We start from the raw sequence: 26,902 nt of genomic DNA, 5'->3' as shown, positions 1-26,902 counted from the left end.
CTGTTCGTAGAAATTTATGTAGTTGTGTCAAGGTGGTCTAGATACCTCCTTGAAGCTGTGACTCAGAATTGAACAAGAGCTTTTTAGTTTTGAGTGGCTTTACATTCCTATAAGTGACGTAAAACAAGAGTGGTTTGTCTGTATCAGGATGCTTATGTGCAAAATTAAATATGTGTATTTGGAAGAGCTGGAAGATAAATCTATCCATGTATCTATGCATTTGCAAATATGGAAAGAACCAATATTTGTTTAAAATGTTGAAAGCAAGGAAAAAACCGTAAAAAATACCACGTTAATTGAAACTGGAAATATCTGTGATCTGATTGTATACTTGTCTTTAATTTTTCTGATGTTTTTAGTTATGCTGAATAACTGTACCTGTTACTGGAGCCTGCAGCATGAATAGGGTTTGAACATAGGAGCATATGTTTAAGCTGACATGAGAATTAGCTTTCTATGTATATCTGGTTCTGTCCACTTATAGTTAATGAAAGTATCTTCTGTCCTAAGGTCCCAAATATGTTACTAGGGAATTGTAGGGAGGACAGTCCTTCCATTTGAAAAATCCTTTGAATTGCCTGTGAGAAGCTTTTCTGTGAGGCTTAGTCTTAAACTAGTTTTTGTTTAATCATCCATGCCTGTAGCTTACAAAATCATGTACGGGGCTGGTGATGGAAGACACCCATACAGTCCATATGGCATTTATCTACCTGTCAACACAGAAATAAACATTGCCACTGGTTTCTGTTGCAGTTCAGAAACTTTTTTGCTGCAGGTGTGAGTTTGATGAGTGAAATCTGTATGGGTGAAAGAGACAATGGAAACATTTCCAACATTTCCTGGCTCAGATGGTAGTTAGAGCAGTCTCAGAGAAATGTCAGGTCTGCCATTGTGTGATAACGGAATTCAGACTTGTGTGGGAGCAGCGATATGCCAGTGCTGAGGTCTTTCAAAATCCTGAGCAACTTATCTGAGTCTCAAGATGCATTATTTTAAGGATACCTTGAAAATTTCCAGTGGGTTCAACAGTCAGTGGTTCAGCTGCCTAAATGCTGTGGTCAGTTGGTCAGTTCTGTGTGACCTTTAAGTGCTGGCATGGTCCAGATCGGGTCATCCACTCAAAAGAAGGGTCCTCCTCCACTCATGTAAACAGAGTTTGAGATCTCTTTCATTCCAGCACGGTCTTGCCATAGTTGCCCTCATCATGCACGAGACATGCATATTTATTTTATGTGCTGCACTTCTTTAGATAGTTTGCCTTTCAGGCAACAGTTAGAGTATGCTTTGAGTATGTTTTTAGAAGGAGGGGTTAGCAGGAGCACGTGAAAAACCATGGTTTGTGCCATTTCATTTTGCCACTAGCAAGTGCCAGAGGGTTGAACTGGCTGCTCAGAGCCTGCAGTGAGGAAAGGGCTATGATGGTGCTGCAGTAGGAAAATTGCCTGGATATTTCTGGATTGATAAGCACCTGTACTGATATATTTAGAAAATAAGAATCATAAATTATACATTATACGTGTGTCTTTATGTCACTATTGTGGAGGATATTATTACTTTTATTTTCCAACTGAAATATTAAGAACAGATATTGTGCTTTCTGTAGGCTTTGACCAGCACGCTGCTGTAAGGCATGTACCCTTGTCATATCCTAAGTAGAACTGAAAACGTGGAGAAAAACCCTTGGGGTTTAAAGCCCCAGTGTTTCCCATCTGTCAGTTCTCTTTTAAGTTTTATCACATATCTGTTTTCACTTCTCTCTTTGATTTTTCTTTTTTAATCCATTTTCAATTTCTAAATTCTTTGGAGAAATTTGTGTCTGTCTCCTGCCTACCTCCCCATTTGAAGCAGTGGCCTAAGAGCACCAGGGTCTCTGCAGCGGGTGCGCTGGGAACATCAAGCTTGGGCTCAGACCTGGGAAGGAGGGTCCACTGCATCTTGGGGGTCACTGTGGCTCGTGGAAGAGAGCAGAGGGTCTTTGGGCTGTAGGTGGGGCTGTCAGGTCCCCACGCAGTCTGGCGATGAGCCTGCAGATCAGGGGGAGAGCTGCAGAGAGCCAGCAGCCTTGCCTAGAGGTAATTCAAAACCTCAGGAGCAGAGGGGAGTAGGTAGAGTCTGCAGGTCAGAACAAACACTGCTTGAAACCAGATAGAAGGAAAAAGACTCCTGCAAGTATACAGTGAACAGGAACTATTATTTGATAAGCTCTTTTTGTTTCTGTTATATCTTGTAAAGCCCATCTTTTCCCTGTTTAAAAAATCTGCTGTTTAAAATCTGGACTTTTTATTTGTTTGGGAGGCGGTAGTGATGGTGGTGTCTCTTTACTTTGAAGCTTTTTGAGGAATTCACTGTATGGAGAAAGTCTAACTTGATCCATTTGCAGAGCTTTGAAGGGAATGATGTGGGAAGTGAGATGCAGGTAACCCCAAACCTGAGGTTTGAAACTCAAGTTCAGAACTTACATATGAGTGAGCAAACAAATTTATCTGGGAGCTGAGTCAGGCAGAAGCTTTTGAGTTGGTTGATTGTGGGTTTGGAGAGAGAGATGGGAGGCTTGGACAGAGGCACAGAAGTCTGCCACCAAAACCAGACAGACTACAATCCCCAAAGATACAACTAAAGTCCAGCTGGCAGAAACCCCGGCTGGTTCACAGCTGAACCAAGAGCTGAAAGAGCTGAGAAACCACATGAGAACCTTTTCCTTGGTCCATGATCAGTTGGTACATAAGGGTCAGACAGCTCAAGGAGCTGAAACATCTCCAGGGAGGTTATAACTAAAAATAGAAGTCAAGAGGCTTAAGCCTGAGACTTCATGGGAAGCTTTCTTCTCTCACAGAGAGGAGCTGCAAGAAAATACTCACTTGAGGATTTTGATTGCACAGAGGTAAGTTAAGCTGAAGATGGAGAAAGATCTGTTACTGATATTTTTCTCTAAGACTTGAAAAAGAGTCCTGCACCTGCTGCATGGCATGGGGAGATGGAAAAAAAAGCTGAAATATAAACCTTAACTGTTTCAGTAAAACTGTAGAAACTTTTAGACACTTCTCTAAGCCTGTAAGTCAGTATCAAGTTGAAGGAATTCTTGTGACTTGAATTTGAAATAACCACTGAGTACTGTCACCTTAGCTTGAGGGTGATGAAAAGGGAACGTGGTAGCACCTAGCAAAAGGTAGCTGCCAGCCTGTGGAAATCTTGAAGGAAGTAGGTCAAGGGAGAAGGGGCTGAAACTGTCATGCACCTTCTAGAGCTGGAAGAACTGTGTGCTACCTGTCTCTTGAAGGGAGAATTGTAAAACAGGCTGTGTGGGATGGGACTGAGCAGAGCACAAGCTATAGAAGTATTTATTCCCTTTGCTAGAAGGAGAATCAGAGATCAGGATGTATGGGAAGGATTTTTTTCACAGAAAGGATTTAGGTCTGGGGAGATCAGACCCCTCTAAGGGTTATGCTACAGAGGACTGGAGAAGAGAATGTTTCCTTTTCATTAAGCCAGGGCATAAAGGCATGTTCTACACAGTAAAGAGATTGGTCAGAGAAAATCCTCTTCACCTGTGAAATTACTGTGGTGAACTGAGAGACACATCTCTCTCAAGGAAGGGAACAAATACACTGAACTGAACAGGGTCTGAAAGGCCTTTTTAGGAGGTGGAAAATACATCGAGAAGAGTCAGCAGAACTGGGAGGCTGAGAGAACTTTCATGCCTCCTCGAGTTTACTGTGTTTGAGAGAAGATTAATTCCTGTATGAAGAGGAATTCCTTAAAATCTGTTCCCAGGGAGGACCCCAACTTAATAGCCTATGTCTTTGTCCACTTGCAATGGCAGAACTGGGAGGGGCTCAAAGTGGGCAAGTTTTCTAACCGTGTCCCAGCATTGCTGGCTGATGGCACAAAGGAGGTACTCGTTTGTGAAGGTGGTGATCCTGAGAAAATTCAGAGGAAAATTAGGAATCTGCCTACCAGTGACATGTAAACCCCAGCAGCATCTGTCTCTCCTGGCCTGGATGAAACTGTGCTGTGGCACGTGCCATGAGTTGCAGCAAGTGGGGCCAGGCAGATGGAGAGCTGTCAGAAACATAACGTAGAATCATAACGTGGTTTGGATTAGGAGGGACCTTTAAAGGTCATACAGTCCAGCCCCTGCAGCCCTGTCGAACCTGACCTTGAATGTTTCCAGGGATGGGGTTTCTACCACCTCTCTGGGCAACCTGTGCCAGTGTTTCACCACCCTCACTGTAAAAAATTGCTTCGTAATATCTAGTCTGAATCTCCCCTCTTTTAGTTCATAATCATTCCCCCTTGTCCTATCGTAACAGGCCCTGCTAAGAATTTTGTCCCCATCATTCTTATAAACCCCCTTTAAGTACTGGAAGGCTGCAGTAAGGTCTCCTCGGACCTTCTTTTCTCCAGGCTGAACAACCCACGCTCTCTAAGCCTTCCTTCATAGCAGAGGTGTTCTACTTCACTGATAATTTGTGTGGCCATCAAGAAGTTTTAAAAGCAAGTCTCCTACTGTTCAGTGGGTTCTTGCAGGCAGGTCCTGCCTTCCAGACAAGATTTGGGTAGCAGCAAAAATACAGAGTAAGTTTCCTTCTGCCATGTTGGATGCCTGAGCATCTGTGACCTATGTGATGCTCCCTGGGCAGGCAACAATACTTTCTCCTTTCCAGAGATTCCTCTGGCCCTCTTGCCCAGAACAATACACAGAAACAAAGCCAAAATAAAGAACTATACGTTACAGTTGGATTGATTGCATGGTTTTCTTTCAAAAGCATAGGACAAACTATTTTTTTTTTTTAAATGTAGGAAGGACTGATTGTTTTCCAGGAGAAATAGCAACAGGGACCGGTGGATCATAAATTTAAGTAGTTGGCTCTTGATCCTGCTCAGCTCTGGCTTAAAACTGTTCAGGTTTCTCATCCCATTACTCTACCTGGCAGGCTGGTTCAAAATCTCACTTCTTCAATGATTAAAAACATTCTAATTCCAGTCTAAATATAATTGTAACGACTCTGTTCCCATCTTGTTTTGTAACTCATTGGCCCTAGGTTGATGTAGTTTTCTTTCTTGTTTTACTTTTTCTCACTGATTTTTTTTGTGGAAGTCATACTTATGTAAGCCCTTGGTCTCTTAAATTTAGCAAGATAAGTTGTTCAGTCTCTTCTCATGACATGGACTCTCAATTCCTCTAAACGACCTCAGAGCTGTCTCTTCACTGAATCCTCTCTGAATGAGCTGCTCCTGAACACTGGTGATTGTAATTGCAGATAATATTCCAGGTGAAATCTTGACAGTGCTGTCCACAGTAGCATTAATATTTTATGTTCCTTAAATTCTTGTACTCCATGAACAGATTCTGGTCTCAGAGTGCCTCATTTCTTCTTCTGTTTAAGGCTTTGAGTAATTTATGCTTAGGTTAGGACTGATGGAAGACTGTTCCCCTACTCTAAATTGACATTTTGTCAAGAACCTTAAGAGGCTTTTATCAAACATAGATTTCATTTATTTTTCCCCTAAAGAAAATAGCATTTTTGAGAAAAGGAAAAGCTAAAATGAACAATTGAATTTTAAGAAAACTTCAATTTTCTATTCCAATAGTGGATGTAACTAAAAATTTAATGGTACTTACTGAGATGCTTCAAATAGATAGACAGTAAATAGAACATTAAAGGAAGGGGAAAGTAAATGTTCCTAAATAGGGATTGAAGAATGTAGACTGGGGAATGGTGATCTTTAGAGAATGTTTTTGCAGATTGTAACAGCTTGATGGTTACATAAGATGCTCAGAATCCTTGGCAGAACAGGTTTTTTAGCATAGGCCAGCAAGCAGGCAGAATACATGCGTGGGGGATAGCTGTTGTAGTTGTAATCAGCAAGTGCTTGATGTTGGAATAGGTCCATCTAGGATATTAGAATCATGACCCAGAGAAGATAACCTATACTGGTAACCAGAAGGGGGGAAATATAGGTCAATGTGCAGAAGTGGGTTTTCATAAAGCACCTAATTTTTCTACTTCACTTCCAAAATGTGCATGTCCTTTGGAAGCTTTGTTCGGAGAACAAAACATAGGATTTTGAGTTGAATTTATAGAGGTTCAACCATTCTTGCATTCTTTAAAAGAATTTATACTAAATCTTTCTAGCATCTACTGTCACTGTGGAAATCATAATATAACAATCACTTTTCAATTAAGGTGCCACTAATTCATGCTTCAAATATTCTAATTTATAAGAAAAAGGCTTGATTACTATCCTGTGCTGTGTTTGGTTTAATGGTCCTTCCTGAAAATGGATAACTGGAATGCTGGTAAAGAAGCAGCAGTTCATAAACTGCAAGAGCAGTGGTCATCAGAGCTTTGCAGGAATTGAGACTCTAAGAATATTTCACCTCCTTGTTTAACAGAAAATAGTTTTCTCTTTCATTTTCTAAATATTCCATGGGTACCTAAAGCTTGTGAGACTCAGTACTGGTTTTATAGTGATATGGCCACACAGTCAGAGTCTCTGTGGTGCTTGTGCTTCACCTTTATGGCTCTTAAGTCTTACAAACTTTTATAATGGCTGCAAACGACAAAAGTTCCAATTCTGTTTAACTGAGCTCTTCGTCCTGTTACAAGGATTATTCTGTTGCATAGAACTCTGAGTGCTCTTGGGCAGTGTTGTTAATTGCCCTATAAAAATGTGTGCTCACCAGTCCGTAATCTGGCTGTTGGACAAGATGGGCCTCTTGTCCAAAGTGGACAATCTGAAATGGACTGAAGATGAAATGACCTATTGAAACTAAGAGTTCTTTGTAATTTTTCTGACCTAGTTTAACTGATGGTACTAATATGCGCTAGCTTGTATTTCAATACTATTAGGCCTAAATTAAAAAAAATCTGATTTTGGTGATAGTTGAATCTATTCTTTCTCCAGTTTTTGCTTGTCTATTAATTTATCAGAACTTGATGAAGGTCTAGAGTTCAAACTGTGTATGCAGATATAAACACAATCATTAAGAACCCTATTACATCATTAACTTAAAAATGAAATTATGAGCATGTTAAGAAATGAAGTTGTGTGGTGAAAACTGCACAGGGATTTATATTAGGAACCAAAATTATTTATTCTTTTGTGTAAATGGCATCTGATTAAGGTCAACCTGTGAGCAAAAGTGGTTCCAATCCGCAACTGAAAAACTACACCACTGTCTGCGCTAGAGATTAGAGCTGGCTTGTTTTTATTCACATTTGGTCAACAGATGGTCCAACTATTCTGTGGGCATTCTGGCAATGTAGAAGGCTGCACATCGATGACTAAAAACCATCATATGAATAAGTAAAATGCCAGTGTTCATTGGAGTAGAATGAATACCCGGTGTCGGCTTCTCGGAAAGTGGCATAGGTGGCTGACTTGAAAGGGGGAGACCTAGCAAAACACATTATTGCTAAATTGGCTGATACCGTTCCTTCTGATAAGACTGAAGGAGCAGAAAGACTATGAAGATTACATAAAAGATAATGTTACTGGCCTTTGGCCACAGCAGTTAGCTAATTTTTGCCGTCTCTGGATTGTTACCTTAGAAATAAAAAAGAAAAAAAAAAAAGCCAAAAAAAAATGATATGCTGTGAACAATTCTGCTCAATTGCATTTGCAAGGAATGGTACACAAAGTCATGTTTCCCTTAGCACAGTAGAAATAAACAACAGCAGGCAGTTTCTGGTCTGATATGTCTGGGAATACCGGCTCTTTTTTCAAGGTCACACTTCTAATATATAGTGTTATCTGGCAATACAGCTTAAGGTATTCCCCTCTCTCTTGCCTTTGCATCACCTGTGCCACAGCAGTTTTCCCTGTTCCATCTGGGTTGTTTTTCCCACTATGTCAAGGGATTGAGACAGCTTAAAAGGAAAAGAACTAGAAAGATGAAAGGCTGTTGTATCTGCACAGCTGAAGAATAAGCTGTACAGCGGCAAAAATTTGGGTGAGGAAATGGGGAGTGGGGAGAAGCATGAGGACTTTCAGCTGGAATTGGCACCCAGCATTTTTTATGTAAAACCCAGCATTTTTGTTGGTGTGTCCATCACTGCTTCTCTGACTTCTGATCCCTTTCTTCCCTCAGAGCTGAAACCAGTTATAGAACCCAGACTGTTCACTTGAGGTCGACCTAGGTGACATCTCCTAAGCCCATGGGATTCTGTTTCTGATCTGTGTTGAGTGGGACCTGTGTTTCGTCGATGGCTTGTGTTATTCCCAGTGATCCTTTTGCGCGAAGGAGCAGAACTCTTTATTCTGTTCAGCCTCCATGCAGGAGGGTTTGTGTTATTATCAGTTTTGACAAGCTTGATGAATGCATGTAGATCAAAGACAGCTTTTGCTGGTGTCTATTAACACCTTCTGAAATAAAAAGTGCAGACCTTCCTTCTTTCACTGATGGAACTGAAGTTGATTACGTTTTCATGAGGTGGTAGTACCAGATTGTAGCCTACACTTGCTTTTTACATCCCTTTGAAAGGGCAGAGAAGGGTGAATTTGTTCAGCAGCTGTGCCTCTATAAACAAACGTACTGGCACACACTGCTGCACCTATAACATAGAGAGTAAATACTAGTAATGTATTTGCTAGTCTGTCGAAATTGCACTAAACTGACAATTGGCTAGAAATACAACAGGTTGTGGCTTTGGTTTTTTTATTTTAATCTGAGTGATTTTGTTCCTAAATAACATTAATTTTACCATGGTGTTTGGTTGCACTGTTGATAAGGTGATGTCTTTTGCCACATTTGTTTTTATTTTTTGTAACTGAGCTCCAGTAGGATTTTAACAATACAACTAATTACTGTGCTTATCCAAAGGATAAAAGAGTGCCCTTAATGTGTTATTCATAACATGGACATTATAAGGCCAGGATTGTCTTTAAATATTAATTTCGTGGTAGCCATGGATGCATTAGGCTCATGTAAAGAACAAAAACAGTGAATGCGACTCCTAATTGTTTTTTTCCATACAGTTGACTTTTATCAATGTTTTCGTTCTTTAGAATGGAGGAGACAGTGAGAAATCTGCTGCAGAGCCAAGGATCTCCAGGCCAGAACGGCGAAGGAACTGTCAATATCATGAAGGTATATCAGGTATCAGTGACTTATTACATGTTTTCTTGTGATAGAAAAGTTATTTAAAACAAAAATTACACTAATGAGATAAACATGTCTGGCACTTGTAAGTGGTGGTTGGCACCATCTATGTTTCTGCAGGTGTTCTTTCACCATGGTTTAAGGTTTTTCATTTTTATTGTTATTGTGTTATCTGTAGTTGTTGCTCCTCACAGGGGATACAGGAACTAGTTTTGAAGACTTTATTAAAGCACTTAATATTTTAAGTAATACATTTTTGACAACACGCCCTTCAGATTGTGATGAATAATTTTATCCAATCATATTCTTATTGAGTGTGAGGTTTCCATATAAAGTTCCATGGTTTCTTATTGCTGCTTATGGTGCGTGCGTTTTATCAGCCTCACTTGGAGCAGAGAGAACCTCAGTAGGAGAGCAAAGATTTTAGAGGTTTTTTGAAGGGAACCAGGTCTTTTTATGCTGTTTGTAAGAAAGGAGAGTTTTACATTTTTGTAATATACTGCTGTATTCTGGGAGCAGTGAACTTGAGGTGCTGCAAAGTCTTTTTAAGTTTCTGGAAACAAGAATGAGAAACATCCCAGTTAATCAGATATTCTGCAGATGAATTCTTAAAAAAAAAGTGCCTAATGAAGTCAGTTCTCTCCTATGTCTTTTTAAACAGAATGAGCATTCTTTATAAAGATATGAAATGCTAAACTAGTATATTGAAGTCTATACTACGTAGTAGTCCTTAAGACTTTTCAAAAATTCTAGTTATATTAGTCCATTCTTGAAACCAGTGGATCAAAAATACAGTCATATAGCTAAACAAAAATGTATATTAAAGAGTATTTATCACTGTAATTACATTTTCATTTTAAGTTTGGATTGAAGGGGAAAGAATCTTTTAGTTTAACCTTCCAAAACAATATATTTCCCTTGTTAAAATGATAGCCTGTAAAATTTAATTTCAGGACCAAATTAAACTTTTTGTTGAATTTATAATAGAACATTGAGCTTTTAGAAACTGCTGATGAAAGTGTCTGTATTTCACTCACTGTCTTTTGGGGATGTAAAATACTGAAACTGGGTTCCCTCCTCTTGGTTCAGCATTTAAATCTATCCTTCCTGCTCACTCCTGCCTCCTTACAGTGGATGTTCTGAAGTGGGCTTGGTGTCAGTCTCTCCTTCGGGGGAATTACTTGTCTGTCTGTTTATAACAGGCAACTGGAATCATTTTATTATCTACTTTTCTGTATGCTGTAGTACCTTGCAAACTGCAGTGAGGTGGTACCACAGTTAGGGTTAGCTTTTGGGGGTTTTGGCTTTTGGCTCTGCACTTTCTACAAGAAAAGCAATGAAGTATTTGGGTTTCAGTTGAACTAAGGGTTTGAGTGTTATTTCTCTTTGTAGCTGGAAAAAAAGTTAGCTGTAGTCTTTTTTGTAAATTAGAAATTGTGTGTGCTGCTGTCCTAGAGGGGAGATCAACTGGTAATTCCAGTTGCAGTGCTTATGTATTTCTGTATGAGTTTTCCCGCATGTTTTATTTGTTTCTTAAGTTTTTTTTAAAAAAGAGATAATTTTGTTTTCCTTTACTGACATAGTTGTCTCCTGCCAGCCCAGAGAATGGGTACCATGGTGTGATTAGTGTAGAATCTCCTAGGTTTATTTTATGATCAACAAAAGAACAGGGCAGCTCTGCTCAGTTAATAACAAGAACAATTCTTTTTTTCGCTTCAGCTCTAGCAAACAATCTCTTCCACCTAGCAAACTACTGTCTAACTCTTTTTTTCTCTTTCTTTCTGGATATGGGGGTTTGTTCTGAACTTCCTAGGTGTAGTCAGGACAGATTCCCCAAACCTAAGCTTAGCTGTTTTATAGTGTGAAGCTATCTCTGTCCCAGGACCTTAAACCACACAAATAGCTGTTACTCTAGGATTATTTTTTATCTTGTACTCCACATTGCATAATGACTTCCTTCTCTTCCTGTTCTCTTCTTGTTCTTAGGAACATATGTGCTCATGATATCAAAGTCAGGCTCTTGTTTAGCAATCTTCGTTTCTCCTGTATTGCTAAGATGCAATTTTCTTTGTTTACGAATTTCTTTTCCTAGTTTATGACTCAAAAGCAATGGCTTTTCCTTTCCTGGAGGAATAGTTAGGCTACTGTGTCATATACCAGTCTGTGGCTGATAAAACAGTTTGAAAATACAGAACATTTCCGTGAATGTTGTGGTTTATCTGAATGTCTCTTTGCATCTTTCATCCTCACATCCCGTTTGTTCACTTTTATGAAAAATATCTGAATAAGTAATTCATTTTCTGGAAATTTCAAGGAATGGCTCTGTTCACATTCAAACAAGCACATTCCTGGCCTCATATGGCTACCTGCTACTTAGGTCATAAATGGGTTCCCTTGGTTTCTGTTTGTTATGCAGTCACATGGTACAAAAATGGGCAGTGTGATTTAGGCAACAACTACTTGTTGTTCCCCAGGATCAGTATTGAGCCCAGTGCTGTTTAATATCATCATAATTACCTGGATGATGGCATCGAGTGAACCCCCTGATGGTGTTCACCAATGATGCCAAACTGAGTGGGGAAGTGGGCACTTCAGAAGGGAAAGCCACCCTGCAGGAAAACCGGGGTGAGCTGAAAGAGCGGGCTAGCAAGACTTTATGAAGTTCAACAAAGACAAGTGTAAGTTCTTGCACCTGGGAAAATATAATCCAGGAGTGCAGCACAGGCTGGGCTCTACCTGGCTGGGGAGCAGCTCTGTAGAAAGGGACTTGGGGGCTCTGGTGGACTAACATATCAAAATGAGCGAGCGGTGTGCTGCTGCAGCAAAGCAAGTGAGCAGAATGCTGGGTTGCATCAATGAGGGCTTCACCAGCAGAGATAAATAAGCCATTATCCCATTCTACTCAGCACTTGTCAGCCCACATCTGGAATACTGTGTCCAGTTTTGGTCCATGGTATGCAAAAAAAAAGATGTTTCCAGGCTGGAGAGGCTGCAGAGAAGGGCCACAAAGATGAACGAAGACCTAGGAAGCCTGCCAGATGAGGAAAGGCTGAGAGAAGTGGGTTTGCTGAGCCTTGAGAGAAGGAGGCTTAGGGGAGACCTTATCATGATATTCCAGTATTTAAAAGGTGGCTACAAAGAAGATGGAGACTCCCTTTTTACCTGGAGCCGCATGGGAAAGGCAGGTGGTAATGTGTAGAGGTTAATTCTGGTGAGATTACTGGACAGAAGAGGCCATTTTTTTCGCAATAACAATCAACTATTGGAATGAATTACCCAGGGAAGTGGTGGATTCCCCAACACTGGACACTTTTAAAGTGCAGCTGGACCGGATGCTGGGTCAAAGTCTAGTCTAGACTGTGCCTTTGCCAAGAAAGATTGGACCAGGTGATCCAATCTATGATTCTGTGATCAGTACTTGGTGCAAAAGAGTATCAGATTCTACTGCATTTGCACAACCGTATCTTTCATAACAAATGAGGACATGATTTAGGCAGTATCCGATGTGATTTATCAATGTATGTCATATTCTCTGATACCAAGGTAAGTGAAATGTAGTTTGTGAAGCCTGTTCAGATTAATATCTGGGTAGTCATGAAAGATGCCTCCATGCAATAAATGCTTTTGAGCTGTTGACCATTGTCTACATATTTGTTTTTTACAAATCCAATTATTGTTTTGGGATGTATGAAACTGAGTTCTTATTATAATATAAATATTTCTGACCGCAAAATAAATATTCTTGCTAATGGACATTAAATGTCACGTAGTGATCACGTTGGAAGAATAATAATAAGATGGAGTTCAGACCATGCAGTATTATTGCAATATTGTGTTAGGTCTTCCCAGGATTCTCACTTGGAACAAAATATTCTACCCTGTAGAGCTAGCTGCCCTATGGGAATTTAATTTGCTGGACTTGCAGATGGATGTGATTTCTTTAGGGTAAATGATTTTTCAAGGAGGATTGTAAATAAAATGCTCTTCTCTTATCATTTTACATAATAATAACTGAGGAAAGTTTTATAATGAATGCTCATGAACATGTAGGCGAGAATATGTGTGATTTGAATTGCCGTGATCCATTGTATTTCGTGCCTAAAAGGCTCTAGTCTGTAAGAGCTTTTATGATGTTTCCAAGAGGCATTGTCCACTTAAAATTAAGACTGTGAAAGGCCAAACCAATACCTCATATATTAATATTACTCTCATTCAAGACACAAGAACTTTATCTAAGAGAGAGAGTGATCCCCAGAAATAATTGCGTGCAGTAATTGAACCCAAGACATTAAAGCGAGCACCCTGCAGGCTTTATTTCCTGAGTTTATGGTTAGAGTCAATGATCTTAAAGGTCTTTTTAAATTAAATGATTCTATAATTTTTTTGATATCCAAAACTAGAGTCCCTCTTCTGTTTGGTCACAACACTGGATGTCTGAGTAGAGTCTTACCTGATTACAGATCACTCAAAGTCTTCCAAGTTTTATCTCCTTTTGACTTTATGTCAGTGTACAGTGATGAAAACAGACGAGGGAGGGAGTTTGTTTTAAGTTCACAATTTGTTATGATTCTGGAATTGTCAATATGTGCACTAAAGCTCAGGACAGACGTGGTGCAGTCACACCAGAGAGGAAGGACAATCTGCAGCTTGAAACACTGTGTTTGGGAGACTGGATTTTGATTCTTTCATTTGCTACAAATTTCTCCATTTCCTTGGGCAAATACACTTTATCTGTCCATCTTTAACCTTTCTTAATAAAAGGTTGATAACATACCATTTAATCTCACATATATTTAAGATGTCATCAAAATACACATGAACTGCTGCTTCTGTGTTAACAGCAACTGTTATAAACACTGAGCCAGATAATGAAGAGATTAAAAAAGAAAAAAGGCTTTTCATATTTCCTTGTAAACTTGGAGAAAAAAGCTTACTCCCCCAGGGAATGTGTTTAACATACAAATACTTTTAATAGAAAAGGAATCAAAGTGAAGCATGGATGATCTTCAAGTGGGGCTATCGTCTCTTTTATTAAAAAATATGGAAGTGAGTTTTTGCTCTTGGGAATTTGGGGATCTTGATACATGACTTTATATGAAAAACGTAGGGAGATAAAAACTTGTGACTGCAGGGGTTGTATCCTTTTTGAACCCCGCTGTGATGCTTTGAGATTTACACTCCAAACAAATACTACTGTGGGGACCAGGCATGGTCTTTTGGTCAGCAGAAGCTGAAACCCTGGCTTTTAAACAGCCTGAAACTCACACTGTCTAATGTCACAGGCCCAGTCATCCCTCAACTTCTGTGCTAGTGTGGAGTGTTGCTGACTGCGCTTGTTGGCCAACTGGCGTGGCCTAGACCACTTTTTAGCAGAAAGGGTTTTCATCGTGGTGGACAGTGCAAGTCTGTACAATTCAAGAGAAGAAAGGTATAAGTAAGAGGTCAGAGTTTGTAAAGGAGAATGATCCTTGTGATGAGGTCAGTGCTGTTAAGTCACCACCAAGAGAAGCCTGGCTCAAATACTTAATGAGGATTACAGGTAACCTTAATGGTAGGGCACTTTTTCAGGTTTCTTTGGCCCTGGGTGCAATGGAGAAGAGCAGCTTTGATTCCTTGCTCAGTTCTGCATCCATCTGACTACACTGACATCAAAGTGGTGGCAGACAGTTGGAGGAACTGCAGCCGAAGCATTTTGATGGGCTCGTCTCGCCGAGTAAGAGCTGGCTGGATGACTGTGGTTCAGTTCTGTTGTCTTTGTCACTCGGGGTGGGGGGTGGTGATGGCAAGATTTTGAGAAGGACGGACTTCAGAAGAGATTTCTCAGGCTTTAGTGTGCACCATGAGAAGAATGGCACACAGCTCGATGAGGGACATCTGTCCTATTTTCAGGGCAACACCACCAATGCAGTTGTTAATCACACTGCAGCTTCATGGGAGGAGTTGCTTTGAACATAAGAGAGTTCAGTTCCTTTTCCTACCCTCTTGCTGGATATAAATATTTTTACATGTACCTGCTGTATCCAAAACTAAGAAACAAGATTTATCTGTAAAGACTCAATACTTGTAACTTCAGCACAAAGATAAAGTAATTTCAGCCCTACACGTCTTCTTGCTCTCAGTCATGAAGGCTGGAGTGTTTTGCCTATTGTTTTCTGAAGCAGGCATCAGAGAGGTGTGACTACATGAGTGATACAGACACATTTCAGGTGGTGGTGTTGGCCAGATAGACCAAATTTTTTGCCTGCATGCTTTGTGAGACTGAAATGTGGAACAGTTGTTGTGACTGTCACTTCTAATTTGCACAGCCGTTGGTGTCAACAGCTCTTTCATGAGAAGGAAAACTGTATCTATTGGCAGTATAATTTTATCTTAACAGAAAATTATACAAGCTTAATGTTCAGGCCATTGATATGTAACACTTTATAGATGGGGCATGGCCGTGAATTGAAAAAAGGCACTAGTTGAATTCCCTAGCTGAAATCCACACAGGATTTTTAGTGCTAACTTTTATTGCAGAAAGTGGAAGTACATCGTTAGTATTAAACTTATTTCTCTAGATTGGAATTGCACACAGGAGACAGCATCAACCAGGTCTCCTAAGCTACTAGGGAGAGTATTACTAGGCAGAGCTTTGTGTCTCCCAGAAAGGGACAGAATAGGAGCCACGTGCAGTCTTTGGAGCTCCACTGGAAATCACGGACTGCCAAGGACACAAGCATTTGCTTTTCTGTACATAGAAATACAAGGCTAGCTTGGTAACAACTAATTCCTCATGGCTTTTCTTCTGGTAGTTCTCCACCACTATGCAAAGATTTTGATAAGTATTTGTTTCCGTATTTAGCTAAATTGAGACTGGATTCCTGCCCTGAAAGGAGAGGGATGGTGCTTCGCAGACACTGTTCAAAATTACAGTTTTGTTGCAAGGAACATATGTGCAAATATTTTTCCCTCTTTGATTATTTGTAATGGAGTAACAAAGCAATGAAGTTATGTTTAACACAACCAAGTCTCATAACTGAAATGTGCCATTTGTGTGCCTGTTTGCCAGAAATTAAGCTGTTCTTTCCCTTCCCAGGATCCTCTATATATTTACAGTATGAATCAGTGAGGACTGACTGAATTGATGGTACTATTATGTATCATACTGGTTGTGTTTCTACATTCAGATTTTTCTCTTCAATGTAGTGTTTCTATCTTTTGCTCTATCTTTCTTCTTACTTATGGAATGAATCCAGAAAAATCAGCCCATATACATTGCCTGAACCCTATATATGTGAAACACAATGGAAATTCAGCCTTTTGGAAAGCAAGGTCATGATGCGGTTCACAGCCAGACTGACACAGGTCCTGTAGATGCATAGCAGGACTCCCCATTTATGCACAAGTTATCTATAGCCTTAATCTTGCCCTTAATGGCAGTGTTCTGGTTGGGTTTTTTCTAATTTAGGAATGTATTTGAGAAAAAAGAGTATAGCTCTAACTTGTCCCTACTTGGTGGTCCTAAGCAACTGGAGTAACCTCCTGGAATCCATAGTAAATATCAGTTTTAAGATAATCTATCTGCTGCTTGGAGAGATGCTGACATCTTTGTGTGTGGAGGCCAACTTATTGTTCTCTATCCGCATATATTCCTCACACAGGTCAAATCAGGGCTACCAGCAGCAGGGCTGTACCAGCACGCAGAGTGGGACCCGTGCCACTTCCAGCCCTGCTCTGTTTCTCGGCGGAACAATGAGATCCCCGGGGAGCTGTTGTCATTTCCCATCTGGCAACTTGCAGGTCTGCAGTGTGTCTCCTGGCTCTTGACCAAAGGAAGATTTTAATCAGGGAATCTTGCCTATCTGTAGCCTATCCAGATCCCTGTCAGGTTCCAGACACGCTTTGTTGACTGGCACTGTGTTGCCCATCCTGGGCTCGTATTGGAGAGGTTCTGGTTGGGCAGCAGGCTCTGGCAAGTAAGAAGGAAGCATCTTTAGCTGTCTAATCCTTTGCGTTTTCTGTGAAGGGATAATGAATAAGAAGTAGTAAATAGAGACCATATACTGCAATCGGCTGTCTAGTGACAGAAGCGTTGGACAGAGAAACTGAAAAACCAGCTTGTTTTCGTTGTTATTCCAAGTCTGGGTCTTATATGTGGCCAAGTCACTTACTCTCTCACTATCTTCACATCTCTGTAAAATAAAGTTCACTTTGCATTTTAAACCATGATTAATTTATGTTTTCAAACCAGCAGGAAGCAATAATACTTTATAAATTATAAGAAGTTTTAAAATATATTAAAATTTTGATTATTTTCTGAGAAATGAAAAGGGAGATTATGCTGTATTCATAAATATTCAGCCTCTGAAGATATTTTTGACGCAAGAGCACACTTACCAGTATACCAGTGTATTTGTTCTGGAAAGAATTTGCACTACTGATCAGGAAAAGTAATTTTTATGCCTGTTAAATATATTTAATATGAACCATAAGTAACGTATTTGAAAAGTTGAGGTTTTGATCTGATCCAGAACAGTTGTTCCTACATTACATTTCTTTTGTGAAGATATATTGTGAGATTCTTTCAGAAGATTTCCTGACAAGATTGTGAGAGGAACCAGCTATTTCCTGGCATTTGGAAAAAAATTACCTGGTTATGTAATGATATACTCATTTTTTTTTCCAGATCTCACAGGTAACTTCTTAGGTCAGCTTCTGCAACTGTATTTATGATAAGAACTAGTTGGTTAATACATTGCTGTAATTCCAAAATACTAGTTAATGCTCATCTTCGAGTATGTCCTTTAGAGCTTCTTTGTTGCGTTCCCTAAAGAAACCACTTACAGAAAACTAGATCAACAAGTATAAGTACTTAGGAGACTTTCTCATGGCAAAATAAGAGTAATTTGGCCTTCATCCAAGTAGTGAAAAGACATTATTAAAATAAAAGTGAAAGACCGCAAAGGGAAGGAAAATTGCTTATTTCTAGTAATTTAAATCCAGAGCAATTCTATTGCCTTAATTGCTGTGACATAAAATTTATCTAATTTCATTTTCAGAATAGACTGGTTTGTTGGTACTTCAGTCAAAGTTAGATATTTTAATACTGGCAGTTGAGTCACTTTAGTGTTAAAGTGTAGTCACTTTAATACTTAGGAACTCCTTCAGGAAAGTTTAACTGCTGTGTATAGGTTTCCTGGGAGGAAAGATGATTACTTTAAGCATGATACTATAATGAACCAATTTACAAGAGTATATATGCATGAAAAATCACACCGCATCTTCTCATAGTATCATACATACCCATGTGAAGAAGGAAAAGCGTAGATCCTAGAACAACTTGTTTTCTGCTATCTTTGCTATTGATTGTAGCCGAAGTGTTCCATTTTGAAAAGGCAATAGAACAATAAACATGATGAGCTACTGCCTCACTGCCCTACCAGCAGCGAGCCTGAAACCTGGCTTGGAAGAGTCACTCACAGAATGGTCAGTCTTTGATGGATGAAGTGTCAAAGATGAGGGTGCTGTTGGGAATGGGAATACCCATTCACTGAAGACAGGACGGTGTCAAGAGCAATATTTGGTTGCTAAGTCACCATAGTTCACTTTAACACCCGGGTCTCATGTTCAGCTTAGGACCTGGAGACAAGAAACTCCATCTACTCTTACTGATCTGATAAGCACACCTGATAGTGAACTTAACTGTGAAGGTTTTCTTCTACAGTCCTTTTGGGTCTGAAATTTTTCAAAAGAAATAGATGTTCCTGATGCATGGAGCAGCCAATAAAAGCATCATCAGGAAATTTATTAATATTACTGCAGAACTGTGATAGCTTGTCCTAGTAAGGAGTACTCAGAGTGAAGAATAATATGTAGTGCATTCAGATTGATATGCGAGTTGTAGGAGGCTCATAACAGAAATATAAAGAAAGCGCTTTGTTGTCTTATCCATCACATGTATTTAATCTAGGGAATGTTATTGCTCACTCTGTTTGCTTTGTCAGATGAAAAAGAAGAATTTTATATGTTTTTCACGACAATGGTAATGTTAAACTGTGAACAATTTGAGGTGTTTCTGTAAAATTTTGTGATCTATGTGCATCCCTCTCTTTTCCTTCAATATTGGTCAGCTTGTTCTAAACAAAGGCTGTTAGCTAAACAAAAATATATTATTGCACTTGCTGATGTGCTATCTAAAGCAAAGATTTATTTTAGACTATCCTTCCACTGGGAGAAAATAAAGCAGGAGAAAGCAGCTGAATACATAGGTGAAGTAAGCAAGGTAAAAGGAGAAGTCATATTTGTAGCCTTATACTCAGAGATCATTTAGGTTGCACTGTTGAGTTGTAATGGGTTTTTGCATTCTGACACTTTTGCTCAGCTATGGGTTGGGGAGTGAAATCAGACCTGCTTCATGGTGTTTAATGAAATTCCCATTAGCAAATAAAGGAGATCTAAAACCAAAAATTGCAGATGGAACAGGCATATTTGGATCACAGTGGTGTCAGTGACTACTCCTGTGCTGTGTCTTGCTGGAAAGACTTTGTGAATTCATCAGTCTTACTTTGCATTACTCTGGCTTAACACACAGTGTCATAGAATCACAGAATGTCTTTTATACAGCTCAGGTTTTGCTGTATGAAATAGGCTATAAAGCATATCAGACAGTACCACAAAATTTCAAAGGGCATATTAAAGAGGGATTGAGCCACAGGAAACAAGTGTTAATTGTAATTAAGGATAAAAAGTTCACAGTGGGAGGAGAAAGATGAGCAAGGTGCCATTGAAACACATTTTTCACCTTTGTGGAATTTTGAGTCCATAGTCCTTGGAGCAACTGCTGCCTTTTTCAGCTTGTGCAGTCAGACTGACCTGCTTGTGCATAGCTTGGGGCTGTTTTCTCATGCAAGTACAAAGAAACACTCATCTACAGTTTTTATCTGCATCAACAGCCTGGAAATTCTCATTTCATATTGCTCACTTGCAGAGAAGAATGGTACTGAGCACTAGGAGGTCTGCAGTGGAAATAAGACTAGAAGTACATAATCTAAGGATACATCAGGGTTAAAGAATGGCCTTGCAAGAAAAGAACATTCACTATTTATTATTATATAAGCAATTCTATATATGGATTTGTAAATTGCAGCTTGAATTTGGAGGTCAAGAGTCTTGCTTTATTAGAGCAGGAAAGCATATTAGACGTGTACTGTAGTGTACCACGATCACTGGATTCAGTCACTGAAATCTCAGATAAGTGTTTAGTAAGGTATCTTATTTATAAAGTCCTGTGGAAGCTCCTGAGAGTGTACTAAATGTTTTGAGATGCTGAGTTAGCCACTTAGCTTGGATTCTATATTGACTGGATTCTTGGATGCCTGTTACTGTTGCCTCTATACATTAATAACTGCGTTGTGAATAATTTTGAGGTTTTGTTCCTCCAATAAGTGGTTGTGAACAATCATATGCACTGTTTAATTATATATCCTACATGTGTTTTATTCTTGCGTTAAATCTGTGATTAAAGTGGGGTTTTGGAAAATTGCAGGCATGACTCTCAGAAGCATTTGAATTTGTAATGATTATAAAACCTTTGTCTAATGAATCTCAGAAGCTGAAGGAAGCAATGAAAGGAATTCAGAAAAACTAAAAACCCACTCAGGCATCACAATCTGACACCCAGAATCGAAACAGAGATCGTTTGTATCTGAGGGATCTTTACTGCATTGCATCAGAAACACTTCACTTCTCTGGAGGACTTGTGTTTATCACATGAAAATGATCTTTAGCTTCTATAAGCAAAGGTGTCATCTCTAATTATTGCTTATCATTTTCCAGACAAGCAATTCATGTCATCCGACACTCATTGGGAAAATCAGCATTTCAAAGATCTTCATCTTTTTTTAACTTTGTTTTGTTCAATCAGAATTTTGTCACATGTCCTTGTGAAAGATTCGTGTTTATAATCACAACCGATGAGCCCAGATCCAGTTCTGTGAGGATTAAGTTATGCTGTGTTGTATTACTATTATAGCTACTTGTCCAGTAAGCTTTGCAATATCTCTGTCATTCAGGAACCACCCTGCGTAGCCTGTTCCAGTGACCATAAGACCACCCAGATTGGAGAAAATACAAAAAAAGATTTTCTTAATATCTAATTACAATTTCTCATATTGCAAGCTGTATCCATTCTAAGTGGTCTTTTTATCTTACCACTTCCAAGAAGTCTGTCTCCATCTTCTCTCTTCCCTGCAACAGACATTTCTATGCAGTTGGCTCCCAGCCTCTAAAGGTGCATGAGATTATTCCTCCAGTACAGGACTTTGCATCTCCTGTTTCTGAGAGCTATGGCAGGTGCTGTGCTGCTGCTGGTTCTGCCTGACCTTGTCCCATGGAGGAAAATTTTACTCTTTTTTGTTTGAAATTTTGTATTTACAAATTGAAATATTTTAAAGTGAGCTCATTTCTTTTTCTGCTTGTTTTCACTCTTTGTGTGTAATACAATTCCTAGAAAGCTTCTTAAGAAAGAAGAAAGGTCAAAGAACAAACAACTGATGATACTACCACTAAAACTTTAGAAGTACAACAATTTCTGAAATAATAACTGGTTAAGAAATAACTGACTAAGTGTCCCTTTGACACTTGTCTGTTCCTTGACAAAGTGATGAGTCTTAGAGGAAAGGCATCACAATGACCAGCGCTGTCTCAAGAGGGTCAGCAGCCTTTTACCTTTTTTGGGTGAAGGAAGAGGTAATTTCTGAGATAGGCAGTTTGGTCTTTTGAAAGCTTCCATATGATCTTTTCTATCAATATAGTTACTCCCTTTGTTTATGAACAGTGACAGCACTTGTTCACTATTAAGAAAGGTAGGTGGGAGGGAGAAGATTCACTTTATCTTCTACATATTTCTTTGTATTCTGCAAATTCCAAAGAATTATCATTGGGAATTTCAGGTGGATTTCATGCTCTCTTAATTTATGTACTTTTATTTATTAGTGAGAAGAGGGAGTATTATACTGCTCCTTCCTACATCAGCTAACTGAAAACAAGTTTCCTGATAAGTCTCAGTCAGGTCACTGCATTGTACAGCTTCATAGATCAATGTCTTCAGTGATTTATATCTTCCCATTGATTCTATGGAGCTTGCCGTTTCCAGACTGCAGCGTCTGTTTTCATCTCTTGTTTTTTATTGGCTATAGGCCCTATAGTGTTTGATCAAAGGGTTCATCACCAATGTACTATTTGTTTGATTTATAGAACAAACTGAATACTTAGAAATAATGGTCAGGGCAGGATGTCACTTAAGATTTGCAAAGTACTGTTGCTTTCAGAAAAGCAATGACAATTTAAACCAGCTTGAGAAGCTTACACAATGTGGAACTCGATTGTTAGTTTCTCAGTTTCTCATTAATTTTCATCCAAATAGGTCTACTTTGAGCAGCATAATCCTGGTTTCCTTTCAGTAAGATTAGAATATTTAATATTTTTATTGCCTCTTTGTTGACAACAGAGATGTAGATGAACTTTTACTGCAGGATTCTCATCAGGCTGCTGTGTTTGCATCCTCTGGTGGTACTAGCCTGTGTCTTGAACTCTTACTGGTCTGAGGAGACCAAGACCTGGGTTGTTGCTTTTTCTTTTTTTTAACCTGTCCAGCTTACTTCCAGAGCATCGTTTCCATCTGTTCCCTTTTCTTAGAAATGAACCTGCACTGATAGCAGGATAGCACTTACTCTGCTTTTGTTAGGCTTCTGGCTTGGAGAGTATTTTGCTATTCACCATCAAAAACCTGCCTGCCTTTAATTGTGCAGTATGCAAGACCTACAACAGAGACTGCTTAGAAGAATCAAAAGATGATCTTTATTTGACGTAACACGGGAGTCTAAGGCGGGAGAAGGAATAAGCTACTCTATGCCATTGTTTGCTGCCTTCAGCCCGCTCACTCTGGAGCTTTCTGTTGGTTTTGATCAACATCATACAGGAGGTGCACGGTTCCTCTTGCAAGTCTCCCTCTGCCCCTTCCTGCCTCCGTCCAGCAGGCAACTGCCTTTGATACCAGCAGATTTTTCACTCTTAAGAGGATTCTGTCATTCCAAAAAAACTTTGTCATCCTCCTTCTTACTTGACTTTAGGCACAAAAGGTGTTTAAGGAGCAGCTGTTTGCTTTGCTTTCCTGCTGTGGGTTTTCCACTCTCCCCTTACTGTGCAACAGCCAGGTAGAACTGACTAAAGTGATGGGGCAGTGCTCTCAGCAAATTGCATGCTGAAGAGTGACTTCTAAGATTAGTGTTGTTTTCCTCTATTCTGCAGCTTTTCCAGGTAGGGTAGGTGATGTATCAGGGACCGTTTTAGTCCACACCTGAAACACCGAAACTCTTGTATTGTTACTCAGTAATTAACTACTTTTGAAAATAACGTGATCTGTACTTAAACACTGAAGCAGGGATAACTGTAGTAAAGTGTTTTGAGCTATTCTAGTGCGTGCCATAGGAAAATGGGATGTCATGCCACCAGTTTGCAAAGTTCAGCAAATTTTGTGTTTGGAAGATCAATGGGTTACTTCTTTAGGTGACTGGGAAATGTTGCATTACTCCCCTTTCTGAGGTGGAGTGTCATAACCTGTGCTTCTACCTGTCTTTTGAAATTGCTGCCTTCTAGTTTGGGCAGAAACGGTGTCCCTGTGCAGATGTTTATATTTTCTTCCATTGTTAGCGACACCTAATTCATGTCACGTTCTCTCCTTAAAAATGACTGTGTTTGAATTACATCAAAGAGACACCTTTGTTAGTTTTTTTCCCCTAAGTTCATCAAAGTGTTTTATGTCAGTGCACTCCTCAGGGCAAGCTGAAGGGAAAATGGTTTAATGGCTCTTGTTCTGATGCTTGCTCGTTGCACCAGTGTGTTGCAAGCAAGAAAAAAACCCAACCCAACTACTATATTTATGGTTCCTTTGTAATCAGGATAGCACCAATGCTGGAAACCTGATGGAATGGCTCTTTGATGTCTATGTTTTGGGGCTCAGAATCATCCTGTGCCTCATGGTTTGTGTAAGAGCATTCAGTGATTAAGCCCACAGCTTATAAAATTGATTCTTGATTAAAGTTTTAACATAGTAATAGTCAATTTCTAAGCTAGTTAATATTTTAAAAAGACATAGTTAGAATGTGATTCACAGTACTGATTTTTAATTCAGTTGTGTTTATGGGTTTTAATTAAGATAGTGTCTTGCTGTTAACTCTGGAAGAGTTATATTTGCACGGTTATTCAAGCTGGATTAGTTCTTCATGAAAATACATATTTTTTTGCTCAGAGTTTGTGCACTGTAATAGTTATGAGTAATACATCTCCCTTATAGACTAAGCCAAAGATCATGAAAGTCTGTGCCTTAGAATATGAGAATTATCAAAAAGGCACACGAAGAAAACTACGTGCTTATTAAAGGACTTTTCTAGATTTGTGTTGACACCCATTATTTAATGTTGATTTACTTCACAGTTTCCATCCTTAATCTTCTCATTAGTTGTCACACTGCATTTACTTGTATATTTAGAAAATGTGGTTTGCAAGGTAGACACTGTCCAGTTTGTGTTGCACTCAGATGATAATTCATCCCATGTGCTGTGTAGTTCTATTTTTTTCCTTTATGCTTGCCTGGACGTTTTGGGCAATATACTTTGCCTACTTGTGGTCCTGGAGTTTTGCTTGCTCAGTCTCATTCTCTCTCACAGCACAGAACTTGGACACATAATTAATGGAGTTAGGATTCAGTGTTTAATCCTATGATTTTTATAGACCTCTTGTGAAACTCAGCATCTATAGTCCACTCAGCAGCAGCGGCTAATAATAACCCAGTCTGACGGACTTGTAATAGATTGGGGCACTTTGGAAAATTTTGCTGTCAATTTGATTCTCTCCAGTTATGTATCAGTGCGGATCTTGAATCTGTATTCAGATGGTTGCTTGGTTCTCAGCCCATTATTTAGTAATTCATATATTAGCTCTAGATGAAGAAAGGTGAAATATATTAGGCATGAACATATGTTAGCTTTTCCTCAATAAACTATTTTATATCTCAGTGGCAAAGCGCTTCCATTGAAAGCAATTTTCATTGCAAATTTTAAAGAAGACAATACAAGTGATTTTATTAAAAAGATGGTGAGTTTCAATTTTTAAAAATCTCAAGTAAATAGTAGCAGTTAAGTTATGCATACACTTCTGCAGAATTGGCATAGCTGCATGTTTAATAGACCCTTCATGACTCCACTTATTTAGTACTGTAATCATGTAACTAGCAACTTGCTTTGTCTTTTTTCCATTCCTGTACAAGGCAGATTTGAAGATATTTGCATAGTTAACTTCATTTTCACCTGTAGGTAATGACATTTTTAAAAATTGTTTCAGGAAAAGCTGTCAGAAGACAGTAAGAGATGTAAAGAAGGCATGGAAAATATTCACACGCCAGCAGATGAAGATTCAAGAAGTGAAAGCAGCAGCGCTGAAGAGGAGAAAGAAAAGACCAAATTGCTACTGGAGCGTTTGAAAGCTCTGGAGGTAAGAAGTACAACGGTTTCACACATAAAAGACCACCCTGCCACCTGCCTCATTCATTTATTGGCACGGAGTCACCCTGCAGTGTAATCTTTCACAGTTCACCTGAACTCATGTTAGGGGGTATTTTTGTTATGATTCATTCACTAAGGATGAACAAGAAGCTTAACCTCAGAACCACTGAAAGGATTCCTCTCTAGTGTTAAGCATCAGATATTTTTGAAAAGTAGTTTAAAAAGAACTTCATAATTATTTTAATTCCGTTGAGACCATTTAACAAGACAAATCATTATAATTGTTTTTATTTCAATTATTAATACTATAAGACTAATACAAGTGGTTTAATAAGTGTCATGAAGCCAGAGTTGCTTCATTGTAGTTCATTGCTCGAATTTTAATTGCTGGACTTCTTGCTTGGAAGAGCTCAGGTCTTTTTACTGCTAGATGTTAGAAAATCTATTTCCTTGTAGACCACATGGAGAACTGCACATTTTGAGTGCATTTCTGGAAAATTAGGGTGTGGAAAATAATACACCTTGTGGTAATTCCCAACCAGAAGAATAGCTTTAAAGTTTTCTTAGGCAGCCATGAACAAGGTGCAAGTAAGACCGTAACCGCTGTATATATGAATTTATTTTGAGCTCTCTAATAGAAGCATACGTTTCAAGGTGTATAAAAAATAAGACTGTCCATATTTTAATACAATTTTGAACTAGTACAATGGCATATTTTTAACTTACAAAGTATTTTCACTGTTCTCTTCTCCTTCAGGTGTCATTGTGGTGTTGTTTGTATGGATAAATGAGCACTTTAGAATGATCTTAGTGGCATTTTGCCTATGTAGTGTCTCAGTAAACAGAGACTTCATCACTGGGCCTGTACATTTTTTGTTAAGTGTGAAGGCTCTTTTGCAGCATACTTTTTATTTTGAGTTGTATTCTGATTGAATGTAAATGCTGGATTTTTGTTCTGGAGGACTTTGTTAAAAGTAAAATGTGAACAGTTATAGTCATGCTTGTATCTAAGTACAGAACATGAAATCTGAAAGGCGTAGGCGACCGTTGCAATTTTTCTTTCATTTAAAATGTTATGTTTTTTGTAAAATGAACACATTTCATATTAATTAACTCTGATTTTGTCCTGGGAAAAAAATCAGAAGATAGTAACTTTTTAAAGGCCCATAAAACTGATAAATGTACAGTTTACTTTAGTCATGCTTTGTCTGTCAGTGGAAAATGACTGCAGGTTCTTCGTGGTCTTTTATTTCCATAT

General features: G+C 39.0%; 1 protein-coding gene across 7 annotated transcripts in view; it reads left to right on the top strand.

Annotated features, from left to right (window-relative positions):
* The window catches only part of NCKAP5 (NCK associated protein 5), a 418,402-nt gene that overhangs the window by 264,443 nt on the left and 127,057 nt on the right, over nucleotides 1-26,902 (top strand). For 5 of the 7 annotated variants that reach the window (XM_069861526.1, XM_069861529.1, XM_069861525.1 and 2 more), the window contains 2 exons: nucleotides 9,013-9,103; nucleotides 25,484-25,633. In XM_069861526.1, the coding sequence (XP_069717627.1) occupies nucleotides 9,013-9,103; nucleotides 25,484-25,633 (241 nt within the window). The remainder of the gene's footprint in view (nucleotides 1-9,012; nucleotides 9,104-25,483; nucleotides 25,634-26,902) is intronic. The other 2 variants (XM_069861528.1, XM_069861531.1) reach the window with 1 other exon arrangement.

The sequence above is a fragment of the Phaenicophaeus curvirostris genome, chromosome 7 (genome assembly GCF_032191515.1).
Source record: "Phaenicophaeus curvirostris isolate KB17595 chromosome 7, BPBGC_Pcur_1.0, whole genome shotgun sequence".
Classification (NCBI taxonomy): domain Eukaryota; kingdom Metazoa; phylum Chordata; class Aves; order Cuculiformes; family Cuculidae; genus Phaenicophaeus; species Phaenicophaeus curvirostris.
Note: the sequence above shows the minus strand (reverse complement) of the source record. Positions and strands in the feature narration are given on the sequence as shown.